General features: G+C 39.6%; 1 protein-coding gene across 3 annotated transcripts in view; it reads right to left on the bottom strand.

The window, feature by feature from the left end:
• Window positions 1–1,188: 1,188 nt before the first annotated feature.
• DUSP4 (dual specificity phosphatase 4) overlaps window positions 1,189–16,955 on the bottom strand; it is a 33,482-nt gene continuing 17,715 nt past the window's right edge. For 2 of the 3 annotated variants that reach the window (XM_018565579.1, XM_018565578.1), the window contains 3 exons: window positions 6,612–6,748; window positions 5,028–5,247; window positions 1,195–2,638 (listed from right to left, as the gene is read on the bottom strand). In XM_018565579.1, the coding sequence (XP_018421081.1) occupies window positions 2,262–2,638; window positions 5,028–5,247; window positions 6,612–6,748 (734 nt within the window). In that variant the 3' untranslated portion in view covers window positions 1,195–2,261. Of the gene's footprint in view, window positions 2,639–5,027; window positions 5,248–6,611; window positions 6,749–16,955 lie in introns of all 3 variants that reach the window. The other variant, XM_018565580.1, reaches the window with a different exon arrangement.

The raw sequence follows: 16,955 nt of genomic DNA, 5'->3' as shown, positions 1-16,955 counted from the left end.
CTGTTTATATTTTAGGATCTATACAAAGGTTGGGAATTGCTGAAAAAAATGTAATCTTTATTTCCATGGAACAATGTAAAGAAAAATTCGACTACCTGTTCAAGTCCGCAGACACTGATGTCCCCAACTTTTTTTTGCCAGTGGATTGTAATCCATGCAACATTTGTAGTATCAGAAAGGTGGAATTCATTTTCATGGGTACCTTCAAGTATAAATAGGGCTAGAAGTGACACTCATGGGTGCACTCCGCTGTAGCTACCACCGTACAAGACAACAAATAGAATGAAAGATCAATATCATTTTAAAAATGATATTTCAAAATCCTACCAAGCATCTTCAACGGAAGTCTATATGAAATAATACAGAGCAAAAACTGCCTTTTTCTTTATGTCTTTTATATGCTACGTAATGCATTAGTTTGAAGAATGAACATAAAAAGGAATTTACCACCAAAACAAAGCAGGCTTCGAGTTTTTCTTCTGTATGCATTATCAACAGGAAACAAAATGGGTGTCCTTTGATACAAGTGTATAGACACGAGTCATATTCTGTTTTGCTATGCTGGTCATGCAGATTCCAATCTAGATAGGTTTGGTTTGACTGCAAAACCAGATCTACAATGTGAAAACGCCTCTTAACAGCTCAACATTTTGACCGCAAGTTCTCAAATACTTGGCCTTATCTTATAATGCATATGTTTTTAAGCACATAGCCCATAACAATGTTTAGTCTTAATGCATACACTGTAAAACATTCTCTTTTTACAATGCATAAATTCATATGGACTGGCATGATGCCAGATCATCAATGCCCAATAACCAAGTGTCAAAGTACAGAAATGAATTATCGTGCAGACATGATACTTGCATGCAAAAGGCCCACGTGTCTAAATACAGTTCATTGGAATTTGAATATTCCAGTATTTTGACACGTGGGCCTTTTGTAAAACATCGGTCAACAAACTGAAATTGTGAAAAAAGGTTGTTTTTTATTTTTATTTTAGAGGGCTCCTCAAGTACTCCTGTTTAACATTCTTCTTTTTTTCCGTTGTTAATAAGGGTTCTTGACTAATAATGTATTTGCTCTGGTTAAAGCAGCAGACATGAAAAAGGCAGCTTATATGAAGGCATTAAAATGTCACCGTATAAAAAAGACCATGAAATGGAACTGCCAATTCCTTTATGGATCAGATAGTTATAGGTCAAAACCTAACACTGATTAAAATACTAAGTTAGGTAAAATGTGTATGCTACCTTTTGCATCATAGACACGCTTTGTTTCCGAAACAAAAAGGCATAGCTCAGGTTAACTGAATACTGACAGCATTGCTAAAGTCTGCAACACCTTAAACAGGCATAGTTAATAAAACTACACACAGCACTAATTTGTTCCAAACGATGCAGCAGACTGGCATCCACAATCATACAATTACATAATGTGGGTATGAACAAGGTGGAATCAACAGTAATCCAAACAGGAACAACTGTCTAAAGCATTAAATATAATTTTAAAATCTGCTTACTGAAAGCTTATTACATGAGTATAACATATCCAGTGTCATTTCCAGACTCCAAAAAAATGCCCACTAACAGGCTAGCTTATGGTAAGAACATGCCAAGAACATTTATAATCCATCTTGTATCATAGGTATAAAATACTAGAGAAATGCATACAGAACACTAATAGTTCCAGGCTTGAGCTTCAGCAATGATGGCCAATGAGAATATCCAGTGTTACCTTTGTTGTGCTCTTGATTACAATATCTAGTAACCTTGATGTTCCAGAAATGGTGCTTTTCCCTTATTGCATTTTGATACTTTGGAGGACAGAATACAAAATAATTTAAAATACAATACCAGATTGAAATTGGAGGAACATATAAATAAAAATAGGCACTTTGGGAAAATGAAAAAAATTTCCCAAACTTGATTTGCTTTAAGACAAAAAAGCTGCCCTGAAGCCACTCTGTTAAGAAGAAAAAAGAAACTTAAAAAGTTATAAATACAAGTTAAACATGAAATATCCATGTTTATATATAAATATTTATAATAAAAGTAAAAATCAAATGTGGAAATAAAAGCAACGACTACACCTCAAATGGCTTTGAAGATGGAAAACTGCTAAATTATTATTGCTTGTGGGGTTCCCACGGTTTCAGGATTTACATTTTCTGCAGTGCGAGTTCATCTCTCTGTATAAAAGGTCTTTTGGGCCCTAAGTCGCCAAAGCCAGTCAGTTTTCTTGTGGTATTCCACTCACTTTTAGCAGCTGGGAGAAGTTGTGATGGGACTGTGAAGATACGGTAGGCTGTTTGGAGCTGCTACTGACACAGGAAAGCTGAAGACAAAGGGAGATGTGGGTGAAGAGGAAGTCTTACTGCGTTCTAAAAGTGTGGCAGAGGGACTGGCAGCCTCTGTCGCACAGGTAGTGGTCAAGACCTGAGTTTCGAATTGTAGCAGTTGTCCCATGAAGCTGAAGTTGGGAGAGATGATACTCCTACGCTGCTTGACAAATTCAAAGGCCTCTTCCAATTTTACCCTTTTCTTCATCATCAAGTAGGCCAAGCATATGGTAGCAGACCGGGAAATGCCAGCTTGGCAGTGCACCAGTACACGTCCATGATTATCCTTAATAGAATCTGAAGAGATAAAAACACAGCAACAGTAAAGTTGTGGTTCCTCAAATGTATACATCATTACTAGCCATGTATGAAAGCAAAAAAAGTAAAAAGTGCCTCTATCTGTACATTATAGTACTGTGCTGCCATGTTAACTACCGTACATTAAAGTGCATTACAGACAAGCGGGTATTACATAGCTGTAGTAATAATATGAACAGTGCAAGTTGCTTTTTTTATGTATCAAGTCAATGACCAAGTTATACCTATAAAGTTAAGGTTTCCAACAGAATGCATTAACACCTAAAATTTCACAATAGCTTTCATTTTTATTTAATTGCATTTTTAAAAAATTATTATTATTATATTGAGCAAGAGCAACTATATTGAGAATGTGAGCAAGAACTGAAAAGGTTTGCTCTTCCTCTTTTTTTTTTCTGGTTCAGGGTTGCTTGAGGAGGCCCCTGGAACTATTCCATAGCCCCATTTGGTCCTTTATTTGCCTGGTTATTATCCCTCCCCATAATTTTGTTTACCTAAAAAAAGATGAAAACGTTTCCCACCGTTATTGGACGTTGTTTTTTTTGGCCTTTTGTTTATTTTTCCTCTTTGATTCTATGTGGCCATGCGTTATGCAAGGTTCTGACTACTTCTATTGGTCATTATTGAATGTATTTTCTACAACTGTATGCTCTTTTGTACGTGATTCTGGTAGAGCTGGTTCATAGAAAAAAGAAAAGAGAACTGAAAAGGGAAGCAATTGTTAATGGATAAAAAGGAAGAGGAAAGGGGAAGGGAAAAATGTGAACATAAGAGAAAAAAATGAAAGAAGTGGAGGGGCTGGGAAGGTAAGAGGGACAGTGGCCTGTGACATGAGTTTTGTGAATCACTGGTACATAAAGTCTCCTGGAGTGATTCATTCAATATATGTGGGAGTCTGGCTTTAGCAATACTGTGTAAAATGCAGAATGTTTAAATACTCTGCAGTGGTAGTAAATGCAGATTTAACCGAAAGATCCTGCAGTACTGCCAATTGTTAGGTCTTCTATTTACATTATCATCTGTCACTATCTTATTGAACCAGCATGTTATTGGCAAAAGGTGGTGTGGTTTCTTCCATTAAAAGGAAGATACAAGTTCTGGTAGCATTGACTAGGTGTATAAGCAACAAGTTTTTTGGGATACATTTTTGTTATACAATAGGAAGGATCTGCTGCTATTTAAAAGCCTCTGACTGTACCTGGGAGATCAGTTGTACATTTTCACAGAAATGTACATTTACAGTTTGTAGAGCTCATTGGTTTTCATGTTTCTTGCTTACTGGTGACACAAGTGGACCTTTTTCAACTAATTATGGGACTTCTGAAGTTAAAGTGACACAGGAGGAATTTAAGTACCTTAACTAATAACAAAAATGTACCTGTTTTTGTGTATCACTCAGCTGTAGAATATCCGTTAGGATTAAGTAGCAACCATATGGTATGAAGGTCTGCTTGATGGATATTAAATTGAACAGATTGTTTAGCAAGGCCCTCATGCTACATAGTTGTTCATAAATCTAAAAGAAGATTCTACAATCAGATTGTAATTTGCATGGCCAGCTGCAAAAGACTAGAAGCCAGGAAAACAAATGGGCCTGTGGAAAGTGGCACACGTCTAGCCTACTGTTTGCAGGAATGTCAAAAAGGCCAGAAGCACTATTATGCAAACACGCATAGAAAGGAGAGAAGAGGGTGTTCAGAAGCACAGGAAGTGACCACTACACAAAAGAGAGTAACTTTGCCCTGGCCCACCGTGTCCCAGATCAGATATTTTACTTGATAGAAACGCAATTTGTGATATTTGTTTGAACCAGCTTAGGCCCCTTTCACACGGGCTGATCAGGAGAGGAACCCAAGCACAGATCCTCTCCTGATCACAGCAGTATGGAGTGGATGTCACCGCTGGGACATCCATGTCTGTACAGTTTTCTCCTGCAATTACCAAACCTCATGTCAGTCTATGGGGAATCTGATGTAAATGGACATGTGTCCGTTTACATCAGATTACCCCCAATCCAGCACGATCCGGTGAAACGAATCTCTGATCCGTCTGTTTTTCTGGACCCAGCCGGAGTCGGGTGTAAACAGACATCTGTTTACACATGGCTGCCCATAGACTTACATTGGACATCTGATCAGGTCCGCCTGAAAATCTAACAGACCGGCTGTGTAAAAGGGGCCTTATACATCGTCTCGTGATATAGACCTCTTGAAATATTTACAATCTTCTTGTTATTGTGATAATATCACCTACATTTAAGCAAGTTGTGATATACTGTCTGTATTGTTCCATTTAAAAGGCAACACTGACAACCAAAATAAACATATACAACAGCAGTACTTTGAATAATATACTAAACAACACTTACCAATATATTCTATTGCCTCCATAAACCAGGAGCTAATGTCAGCTTTATGGTTGTCTTCCACTGGAATACATTTATACTGGAAATGACCTTCAAAATGGTTGGGACAGTCAGAAGATACGTTCAGTAAGGCTGTGATACCCAAGGCATCCAACATGTCTCTTCGGGCAGCATGATATGCACTACCGAGGTAAAGGAAGGGAAGGATGTCCACTGGACCACGCTGTTCCAGAAGGAAATAGAAAACAATTGTTTCTTAGCATGGAGGAGGAAACACACTAGATATGCATAAGAATATTTCAGAACATGTGTCAGTTAAGCTAAACAGACCACCTAAAAGATGGGTCTCCCTACCTGGAGAAAACATCTAGATTGCTACATACTCTTAATCCTGTCAATTTCCTTACTGATACCTACACGTGCAATTAATATGGTCCATCAGTAATATTGGACAGACCAACTTGTGAGACAAGAGAGCAATTAAACACGTTACTCAGAAAAGGACTCCAAGTGCTGACTTTCACTTTAACAGTAAGCAGGGGAGGGCAGCCATGCAACCTTCAAAACACAAGAATAGTGATATTCTATTGAACGGACTCCTCCTATTTGTCAGCAACTATGTGATATTATAGTAAACTAAAAGTGACTCCAACCCCAAGAGTAAAAATGTTGCTGCATTCATCCACTTTTCTTACTGAACTGGTGTCCCTGCCATTAAAACACTTTTTGCCCTAAGGTGACAAGTGTGTTTAGACAACAGAACTCATCTCTTTTTCCCCTTTTCTTCAAAACACTGGGGGTGTTCTGTAGTTCACAGCCAGGCTGATAATACTGCTTGGGATTTTTAGCGCACATTCTTAGTTCTGTGATTGAATCGTCACTGACCGCTCCAGATCTCCCAATCATGTGACCACCATGATAGCCAAATCATAGAGATAACCGAGGTTTGTTGGCAAACCTCCCGGGTAGAGATTTGATTGAAAAATGTATTGAAAAAAATTAAAATAATAATATGTATCTTTAAAAAAAACACCCCAAAATGAGAACTGTATTAGTCGTAGAGTTATTGTTTAGATAATTGATGCATACAGGCATTTCTTCATTTGGTTTGAGCATGACTTCTGGCCATGTGTTGAATGTGCTCCGTTTTGGGGGTGCCTTTATTTAATGATGGACAGCTGAACCTAAAATAAGGGCTGGGTTTATTTACAAATAGTAAGAAACATAAATTCTAGCTACAATAAACATAAATGGAGAGGGAATTTGGTAAACTGCAGGACTCATCTCCATTTGGAGACCTTAATCCTTTAACTCTTCTTTTACATGGCACATAAGCATGCTAAATCCTTGGCACAAACTGCTTCAGAAAACATCTGCCTCCCCAGAAAAAAAATGTCCGCACTAAATATATTATATTTCATGGGTGGGCATCCTTGGCCCTCCATCTGCGGTGAAACTACAAATTTCATGAGGCATTGCAAGCCTCTGACAGACACAAGCATGATTACCAGAGGCAGGGTGGGATTTGTAGTTTTACCATAGCTGGAGTATTCAGGATACCTATCCCTGTTATATGTGGTCCATTACCTGATCATGAAGTGGTGTTGTACAGGAACCGACGCCCCTTTCAGTAGGCTCTATGCTGGTAGGCAGGGAAATACTGTTTATAGACTTCGTCTTTGCACAGAATTCTGGGTACTCTGAGTGAAATCTTTCATAGCCTCCTGCAGGGAAAAAAAAAAAAAAAAAGAGAAGAAAATAATCAAAAATGGTGAAAATCCTCTGCAGCTGCAAACCCAAAAAGTAATCCACTAGGTTTGAATACATTGTGCTAACAACAATAGATTACACTGGCAACAAAACATTATCAAAAATATGATGGAATACATGTGCAGGGATCTTCTGTGGACTTCTGGCCGGTTCAAAGCAGTTACACAATTATCCCAGACGTCTTGACACACAGAAATTCACATTTTACAAGGGAATGGATAATCGACGATCTTTGTAATAGCTATAAAAACCCAGTAAATATAGTGAATACATTTTCACTGGCAATCACTATTATTTCATTGCATTTTCCACATGCAGTCAATGACTTAGAAAGAACTGAAGCCGTTGGATAAGCGTACCAGTCAGGGAACTGGGACTTTTAGGAGAAGTCAACAATGGCAGCCTCCTTACTTCCTCAGTCCAGGTTCCCTTTAGGCCTCGTTCACACCAGACACAGTGCGTTCTGGCCTGATTGTTTACTCCTCCTAAAAACACAAGTTCCCTGACCTGCTAGAGTCTATTTGTTCTCCTCATACAAATAACATTACTTTTTTTTTTTTTTATTAGGCCACATGCACACGGAGCTATTAGCTGTGACGGAGGCTTCCTGTGGCATAACCTGAGGATTACTGCAGCAGGAAATTTCATGTGGATCTGTACAGATGCGGCAGCTGTGCCCATTGAAGGATGGTGGATGAAAGGCTGAGAGTGCCCGCTTCTGTCCTTGGCTGTCCACATGTCATCATACATGGAACAATCTCGCAGGTAATGGTCTTGGTACAATTACATGCGGACATCCAGGGACAGATGCAGTCGCTGTCACCCTGTCATTCACTTTAATGTGCACAGCAGCTGCAGCTGTACAGACTCACCTAGGATTCCTGCACAAGAATCTTCAGGTTCTTGCTGCAGGAATCTCCAGCCGCAGCTATTAGCCGTGTGTCCGTGAGGCCTAAAAGAGCCGTGTTTACCAGCTGGGTTACTTTTTTGTGTGATCTCTTCCATATTTTGATTACTAATTGCTATGTTTGCAAACATTATCTTGAAAAGAACACATTGCCATGCTCACTGAAAGCTGCTATTCATACTACAGCTGTCTGATAGAAGAACTCCAGCCTAATTAAAAAGGAGGACACTCGATGTAAACCAAATCACTAAAATCGCATAAAAGCCTTACCATATTAATCTCATTTGAACTGTCACTTTTAATCCTTTCAAAACTACAACTTCCATTAAAAGAATACCAGGTGATCCTGCCGTGAAGACCCTTGTTTAGGCACTTCCTGTTATAGGGTGACAACACTCTAACACTGTGTCTGAACTGAACTGTCACATGCGCTTCCATTGGGGACTAGTAGTGGTAGTCCTGATACACATAGTGCAGGCATAAGTTGCTATTGCAGGGCTGGACAAATCCAAGCAGCCAGGTAGTCAATGCTCCTTAAAAGGAGAACAATGGGGTTAGTGCTTTTCCCCATAGTTCTCCTTAGGGTAACGGGAGGACACAAACTAGCGTCCTCCCGTTACCATAAGCTCAGTATACCGCGAGCTGTAGCTGTATACTGAGACGCCGCACCTGGAGCGGATCCCGACGTAGATGACGGGATCCGCCTAGCTGCGTGAGTGACAGCTGGCTCTGCCTATACCCTGCGACAGTCTCATTGTCACAGGTCGGCTAGAACTATGAGGTGAGTGGAAATCACTCACCTCATAGCTCTCCTTTAAAGTAGGGACAGAAATCTTTAAAGTAGTCTGGGCAGAAATATTATTAGCCCTTGCAGTGGGAGTACCCCCACACTGCAAGGTTTACTGCTCATTTATGTCTAGGGCTGATGATAAAAAAAGTTATACTCACGCGATCCTCTGAGCTAGCTTGCTCTTAGACCGGTCCTTCCAGTGTCTCTCCCCCCTCTGCTGCAGCGGTCTAAGGGTCCTCCAAATCATCATGTCAAATCACGGACATACCATCGCTTGGAGGGAGCGCTGCAGGCTCCGTGGATGATTTGGTGCGTATTACTTTTTTCAGCCCTAGACACAAATGAGCAGTTAACCTTTGCAGTGCAGGGGTAGCTCCACTGCAAGGATTAATATTTTTGCCTGGAGTTCTGCTTTAAAAATGACAGCTGGCACCTAACTTTTGAGGTTTCCTTTAGTTGTTGTCAATCACACTGCAGAGAACAGGTGGAGAGCGCAGTCCCATCGAAAGGTTTTCCCCTCTCAGAACCTTCGTTCTAATTTATTTAAATGAATGGGGCTTTGCTCCTAAAACAAGCAAAGTGGAAAGCACTACTTTATAGCACGTATTAAAGCATAAAATATTGCTTCTCATGCATCATACATGTCATATAGAGTGCATTATGTAGTTAAATACAAATGATGCATATGTATTATTCTAGGATACTGCGGGGTTGAGTTACTAAAGGCAAATAGGCTGTTCGCTTTGTTGGGGTATTTTCCCTTAGCTTAGTGAATGAGGTGAAGCTCTGCTGACTTCCATCACCCAATCATGAACAAGTAAAAATTGTTTTTTTTGTTTTTCTTGCACGATTGGACATTCTCTGCAAGGTTATGTTCCATCTCAATCACTAAGCTATGTGCAAATTCCCGGGCGCAATACCCACCCTATTTGCCTTTAGTAAATCAACCCCCATGACTCTAATACACCTCAGTTCAACACAAAGGAATGCAAGATGTGCAATATCAATTACACAGCAAAGAACCTCTATTCACAGGGCATCATTTCTTCAACTGATGCTTGAAACAATCCCCCATATGATAAAGCACTCTATAATCTGTATTTTCTAGGTTGTGCTATACGTTTGAGCCAAGCTGCAACAATATTAGCCCAGGAGAACGGTCCTCACATTTGTGAATGGAACCGTGAGGAAAATCTGAGTGGGAGGCAGGATTAACACCTCAGCTACAACTGGAAACACAAGCTCAGGAAGGAAGCAGAGCAGCTGCCCTGCTTTAATTTCCCTAGGGTCGCACAGACATTTCTGAATGGACCCACGTTGCAAAAGCATCCAAGGACAGACTTCCCGTGTCCATTAATTATCATCATCACGGGGCTTGAAGAGCGGAGCTGTGCTGACTGTATGATCTGTATCATTGCAATGATTCATATTTTCACGCACAGGTTTGCCACTACTTTAAATCAATATACCAATCGCATAGGCCTGTTTCTATGGCAGCATATCGGATGGAACACAATGCACACTGCATGAAAACGGAATATAAGAAGATGCATGTTTGGTGAGAAAACCTGGCATTTCTCTCAAGCTTTCGCACATCAAGTACCTATGGATTTTGTTACTTTGGCATTGCAGCATGTTCATTTCAATAACGCATAAAACGGTCTGTGAATAGCAATGGTAAGAGACTATCATTATGAGCAGCAGAAAGGCAAGACCGAGCAGAGCAGGTTTGCTTGGTAGGGTTGCTAGGTCAGACATTTAAAACCAGACACATAAAATATTCATGCTCCAAGGTTGTTTTACAATTAGTCCTGCATACTGGCTACTATGCTACTTGCAGCTACGGTACGTATGTTAGCGTGCATCAGAAGCAGGCAGCATGTGATTTTATGGGTGTCCATTTTAATTAGCTGACCTGGCAACCCACGCTAATTCGAGATTGAAAACTAAGAAGACTGTCTCTGGTTATCTTCCGTACAAATAAATGTACCAAGGGTGATCTGATAAAACATGGACGCCTATCTGCCGTAACCAACACTCAGTTCATTGGGAAGAATACCTTAGTAAAACAAGTGCAAATATGCACATGATGACAATACAGGCTAAATGCAATTTCATGTTACAATTATTATTACAAGCGAGAGAAAATAGGGTCCGCAATTTAGATTTTCTGACAAGGTTGCCATCCAGTCAGATATTGAGAAATGTAGATGTTTTGTTTAGCTTTGCTGCACAGCATGGCAATGCAAAATAGGAACAGACAGATTTACCATAACAAGGGCTGTGGAGTCGCCAGAACTCCAGACATGTAATAGCGTTTCACAAATGTATTCTGAAGAACAGTGTCACAGACAAACTGTATATACCCATGAGATATATGTCTGTGACGCTTTTCTTTACAATGCATTTGTAAGACGCTATTACATGCCTGGAATGCTGGGGACTTCATTTCCTTTGATCTGGTTGGGGCGCAGGGCCATGTGACACGATCACTTCTAGCGGCCACCTATTATTTGAAGGTCTAGTACTGTCAGGTTTGCAGCTTCATATACGAATTAATTGATTAATATATACATACATACATACATACATACACACACTGTGTGTATCTATCTATCTATAGCTCTATCTATCTATGAATCAGATTCACCAAACCATCAGCACTCGATTGATATATTCCTCCCTCTGCTAAGCACTGTGGCAATCAAAAAACATGCCCCTGACTATCTCCACAGTGTGTGTTCTCTAAACACTATGTCCATCCATATTTGTTCCTCCAGTTTTGGGTAGAGTGGGGAAGGATTACAACTTTTTTTTTTTTTTTTTACAGCTATATGGGGCGCTGTTAGAGAGATTTATCTTTACTTCCTGTCCTGCTGACAAGGGTATCACTAGACGGGAAGTAAGGGGAAAATCTGCAACAGGAACACAGGCAGAAATCTGACAGGGGTTCTAGCCATCCACTAATCAACAAAAGTAAAGCATTTTTATTTCGGTCTTTGTTGCTGTTGAGGAGTTCCCCTCACTTCCTGCCAGTGTTGCTCTTGGGGAGTTCTCCTCGCTTTCTGTCTGTTCCTGTCTATGTTGCTGTTGGCGAATTTCCTTCACTTCCGGTCTAGTATAACGTAAAACATTTTCAACATGACTAAAAGCGAGGGGAAAATCTCCCTAGGTGGACATACACCAAGTAAAAAACTGATGCAAGTGTCAAGAAAAATCTGTTGCTTAGGTTTGCAAAATCATCGAAGTTTCAAGTACAGAAATTCAAATATTTTGCTAAACTCGAGGCAACCTGATATACACCAATAAGGAGTCCAGTTCTGTTGGTAGGCAGGTAGCCACCATCATTCAATTTCCACCTACAGTTTTGTGTATATTTTGTGCTATAGAATGTCATGTCCCGAAAATAGTGTGTGTGTGCGCGAGATTATATATACACACACACACACACACACACATACATATTATTCTCTCCTATTGCAGGGTGACTGGTCTTGTCCCCCCCCGTAGTTTACAGCAATGGGTGGGTGGGGCCTACTGGGCAAAATGTTTATGTACTGCTACTTTTACAAGGTGTCATATAATGGAATATATTTAAAATTAAAGTTTCGGTGCCTAGTATTCAGCGCTAAATAGCAAATGTAATATTTAAGTGCTGTGCGTTTTTTTGGTAAGATGAACTATATGCTAGCTTGTTATATCCCTCAGAGACTACAGCTGTCAGAATCCCCCAGTCTCGCAGTACTGCCGAGGCTATTTCACATTAAGGTGTTGTGTTTCTGCATTAGATTTATAATCCATAATGAACAAATGACATGTCGAGTCATGACAGTATGACACCTTCCTCATGGCCCTATGAATGGGAGAAACAAACTATACATTTGTAAATACTAGTAGCAAAGGTTAGCAAGCAATCTTTTGTGTAACTTCCAAAACAATTTGGACCATGTATTGCCACCTAAAAATGACGAGAGAGAGAGAGGAGAGAGAGGGAACTTTACTTTCCTGCCTGCCTTCTTTCTTTCTTATTGACAATGCACTGTACACTGAGCTGCGAATGCATATGCTGGGATAAATTAACTCTAATACAGGGACTTATGTCATCCTGCAACGGCCAATCAAGATGGCGGAAAGTACAGAATCTGGAAGACCAAGATGTTGGCGCTAGCGACGGAGCTTGAGGACATTACATTGCTGGAGAGGTGGTAAATATGATTTTGCTTTAAAATCCTGTTTACGTTTTAGGGGTCTTGTAGGTACAGTTCATTGCAGGCACCTTGTGTGTATAAAGTGCATTTTACATTCATTACCATTGAACTGTATGTAACATGCTTTTGCTGGTAACCACAATGACGATGCAGCAAGCAGGACCTGTCTCAATGAATAACGTCGGCAATATATTTAAAATGTGCAGATGGGAGTCTAAATGGGTGTGTGTACTGTTAGGACCGCACTGTTTAGAGTTGTCTTGACGCGGCTGTGCGGCTTTCACATTTTCTGCAGAAGACGTGTAACTAAACCTCTGTTTTTAACCTTAGCGGTGAGACAGGTTTTTTTTGCATGCTGGCTGGTGAGTGTGCTGGGAAAACCGTTTGCTGTTTTACTGTTACCACCAAGGAAAACATGTATGTTTATTTAATAAACTGTAAAAGAAAAAAGTGGACAGCACAATAACCCACAGCAACCAATTAGCATTCACCCTATTGAGCCAGTCACAAGATGGTTGGAAGTGTTCCAGCATGTATGTCTGTTTATTCTATTGAATACATGCTCATTCAATAGACTGTGTATAAATTGCAAACTGAAAAATACAGTACTCAGCAACCAATCATAATTAACCCTATTAGGCCAGAGCAATAAAAGATGGTTAATACTCGGACAGCACATTGATCCTTGCACTGTTTTATTAAATAAGCCTTACAGTGTTCAGAGTAGCTTTGAAATAAAAAGTTACCAATATATTAATCCACAGGAGTCAACCTAATGCAGCACACATATCACAAATCATTTCTATGGATGAACAAAATAATAAATAAAATATAATTAGGGCACCAAAAAGACCTCCACTAGACCTATTTTAAACACAGAATTGCCTTCTTATCCACAGAGGGAAATATACATTTTCTGCTACGTTTATGCAAATAACCAAACCCCGGCTATTTCTCTAAAAATACAATTGACATTGCAAGGATATCACACAGCATTTAAAGATTCTGAAAAGTGAAGCCACAAAGTTCCCTTTTTAATTTAGATGACATTTCCCCATAATAATGCACACCAGAAAAGGAAAAAAAATGTTTCACTAGCATAGCATTAAGAGAAGATCAAGTAAGGTTTGCACGCACAGGAACTGGCTGAAAATGGAAAAAGACCTGAAATTGGCGCAGCTAACCCATAGTGACCATTCAGAATTCTTATTTAAAGCCGAAATCTAGCTTTACAGTTCATAATTGGCAAGCAAAAAAAAAAAATGTCACCTTGCTGTGATCTGTCAGTGCACAGGGAGGTAGGATAGAGCCGAGTCTCCTTCAAGATGGCGGCCATCGTTTGCAGGAAATCATGACAATGGGATTTCCCACTTTACACAAGGCTGGAGTGGCTATACTGAACTACAGGTTGCTCTTACACTGGACCCTGTCCAATATTTGAGAATCTTGGCAGGACCCTGTTTGTCCTTGACATCTGTAGGTTTCAGCCCCAACCCTACTCACATGCGCCTGCTGCAGAACTACGGATTTAAAAATGGTGCTATGGCTTTGAGGGGCAACTGCTACAATACCACTTTAAGGGCTAGTTCACACCACAAACCGTGTGTTCTGGCCCGATTTGGTGCCGGCGCGCACTGGATCGCATCCCGGCTGGCTCTCTGGGTTCTGCATTATGGCTACAAAATGGAGCTGAGGATCTTAGGTAGGGCTGCAACCAACGAATCGATAATGAGAATAGTCGTCGACTATTCCTATTATTGATTAGTTGGTTGGATCCCCTAGCTCTCACGTCCATGCTGGGGGGGGGGGGGGGGTCGGGGGGCACAGCAAGCAGTGGGCAAGTGCAATAGCCAGCCTCCAATGGCTATTGCAATTTGAAATGGCCAATAGCAGGCTGGCTATTGCACCCGCCCACTACCGGCTGAATTGACATTCAGCTGCCATCTGTGGAATCTTGCCACTGGCAGCCCTTCCTTCCCTGGCTGTTGTGCATGCAGTTTTATTCTGAAGTAATCTTTATGTTTGTAACACTGCATTTGTGTATTTTATTTTAATCGAAGGATGGTATTTATGTACTTTGTATCCGATTAATCGAAGAAATTAAATTGGCCAACAAATCGATTATGAAAATAATCATTAGTTGCAGCTCTAATCTTAGGAAATAAGTACAGGTTAGTAATGAGATACAATGTTACAATTCAAGAGAAAGCAGAGGAGCATAAGCATTTTAGCATGACCATTGCTATCCCTGTAGTATCAATGGTTACATTTATATGCTCATTCTCTCCTCTGGTCTCTAGAATTGTAACAATTGAAATCTCCTTACTAACATATATTTCCTCTGATCCTAAGCTTCATCTAGTGACCATAAAGCTGTATTTTCCCCATTCGCACTGTTCTTTATTAATAAACCTTTTGAAGGACATTCGACCAGAAGAGAAAATAAACCAAGAGCCTTTGTTTTTGCCTCATTCTTACAACAGCTGGTTAACGCGAACAAAACGAATGTACCTGCAGTTTTGCTGGATGAGTGAGCTATGCAATTTTATTTATAAACAGACTAAGTAAAAAAAAAAAAAAAAAAACTATTTATAATCACATCAATCATATTTTTCTAAATAATATGATTAATAACATGTAGACTTCTTATCCTCTGTATAAAATGGCAAGAGCTAATCTGCTGGTGTCCGATGAGTGCTAGAAATATTCCATATAGTTAGCATGCTCCATGTCAGTAGATGGAATGTTAGATCACCTATCAATGCCCTCAATATTCCATTCATACATATGTAAAACAAGTGAAGATTAGACTACCCTGTACCAACTATTATATGCAGTAATTGTATCATAGTCGGTTATGTTTTATCTGGTCATATACATTTTATATGCTGCTGTTTTTTAGGCACTAGGTCCTTTTTCAAAATGGATACTCTAAAGAAACGCATTGAATGTGGTAAGATGGGGAAGACTGAAAAGGAAGTGGAAGTCTGTATGTTTACAAAAGTGAATGAAACATTAGAGCGACATGATGACTAATGTCATCTAACATGTCTGCCTTAACAATACCCTTACTATGCTCAAAGTCTAACAATTATAAACTATAAGATACAATATGTGAGTATTCCGAAGGCCAGCACAAAAGAAGCAACGACAAATCGCAAAGCAAAGTGCAGTTATCCACAGCAACCAAAAGAATTCTTCCTCTGATCAGACTAATGTAAACTGAAATAGAGGTTGCTGTGGATGATTTCCCTTTAGAAAAGCAAGCAACTTGTATATTTTGATGGCTCCAGAGCTTATTGTGCTCCAGCTTCTGAATTCTGCTCTGCGTTTCCTTTGTTCGTAACACTGTATTTCAACACATGGCCACGTCATCTATTAAATCACTTCAGTCCTTGAATAATGGAGCACAAATGACCTTCATGTGTACCATAATTGTTGATATTAAAGTTTCATTGATTAGAAAAAGGTATCAATTCTGGTCTTTTTTCATTGGATAATAACAGGGTGGGAGAAGAGGGGGGGTTGAGAGCTGTTCACACACTCACAGACAACAAAGGCTGAGAAATGAATGTATGCTAAATATTCAGCAGAAAAAAAGAACCAAAAAAAAAAAAGAACAGGAAGGGCATTCCTAAAATGAACACAGAGCAAGTAAAAAGGTCAGTCTTGTCATCAACGGTCTCTTCTACGCCCATGGAAAATCATGAATGGGTAGAACTGGATATCATTCAGAAATCGTGAATGGACGGGCAGGTTTACAGACAGCAATGAATTAAATATAAACACAGTTCCATCCAACATGTATAAATAGAAATCGCTGCCCTCTCATATTTCACAGAAGCGCTGCACCCGACCAGTTTTAAACACAATAACATCTAAAAAGGTAGTCACTTTATTTGCTACACTTTAAAAAATGTCTGCAACTAGCAGTTGACAATGTGTAACCTATGAATGATATAGTGAAACAAAGAGGATCTAAAAAGATGTGTAAGACAGTCCATGGTATAGGTATTATTTAGTCATCCACACATCCATATGGTAAATATCCCCTCCTTTTAGATTGTAAGCTCACACAAGTAGGGCCCTTCTAATCCTCTTGTATTGTAACTGCACTGTCTTCCTTTATTTTGTAAAGTGCTGTGAAAACTGCTGGCACTGTTTAAATCCTGTATGATGATAATAATAAAAAACACCACCAACTACTACTACTATTATAATAATAATTATAATAATAATGTGAATCAAAGTAATAG

The sequence above is a fragment of the Nanorana parkeri genome, unplaced genomic scaffold, assembly GCF_000935625.1.
Source record: "Nanorana parkeri isolate BGI_ZX_2015 unplaced genomic scaffold, ASM93562v1 scaffold863, whole genome shotgun sequence".
Lineage (NCBI taxonomy): Eukaryota > Metazoa > Chordata > Amphibia > Anura > Dicroglossidae > Nanorana > Nanorana parkeri.
This window is presented reverse-complemented; position numbering and strand designations above follow the sequence as displayed.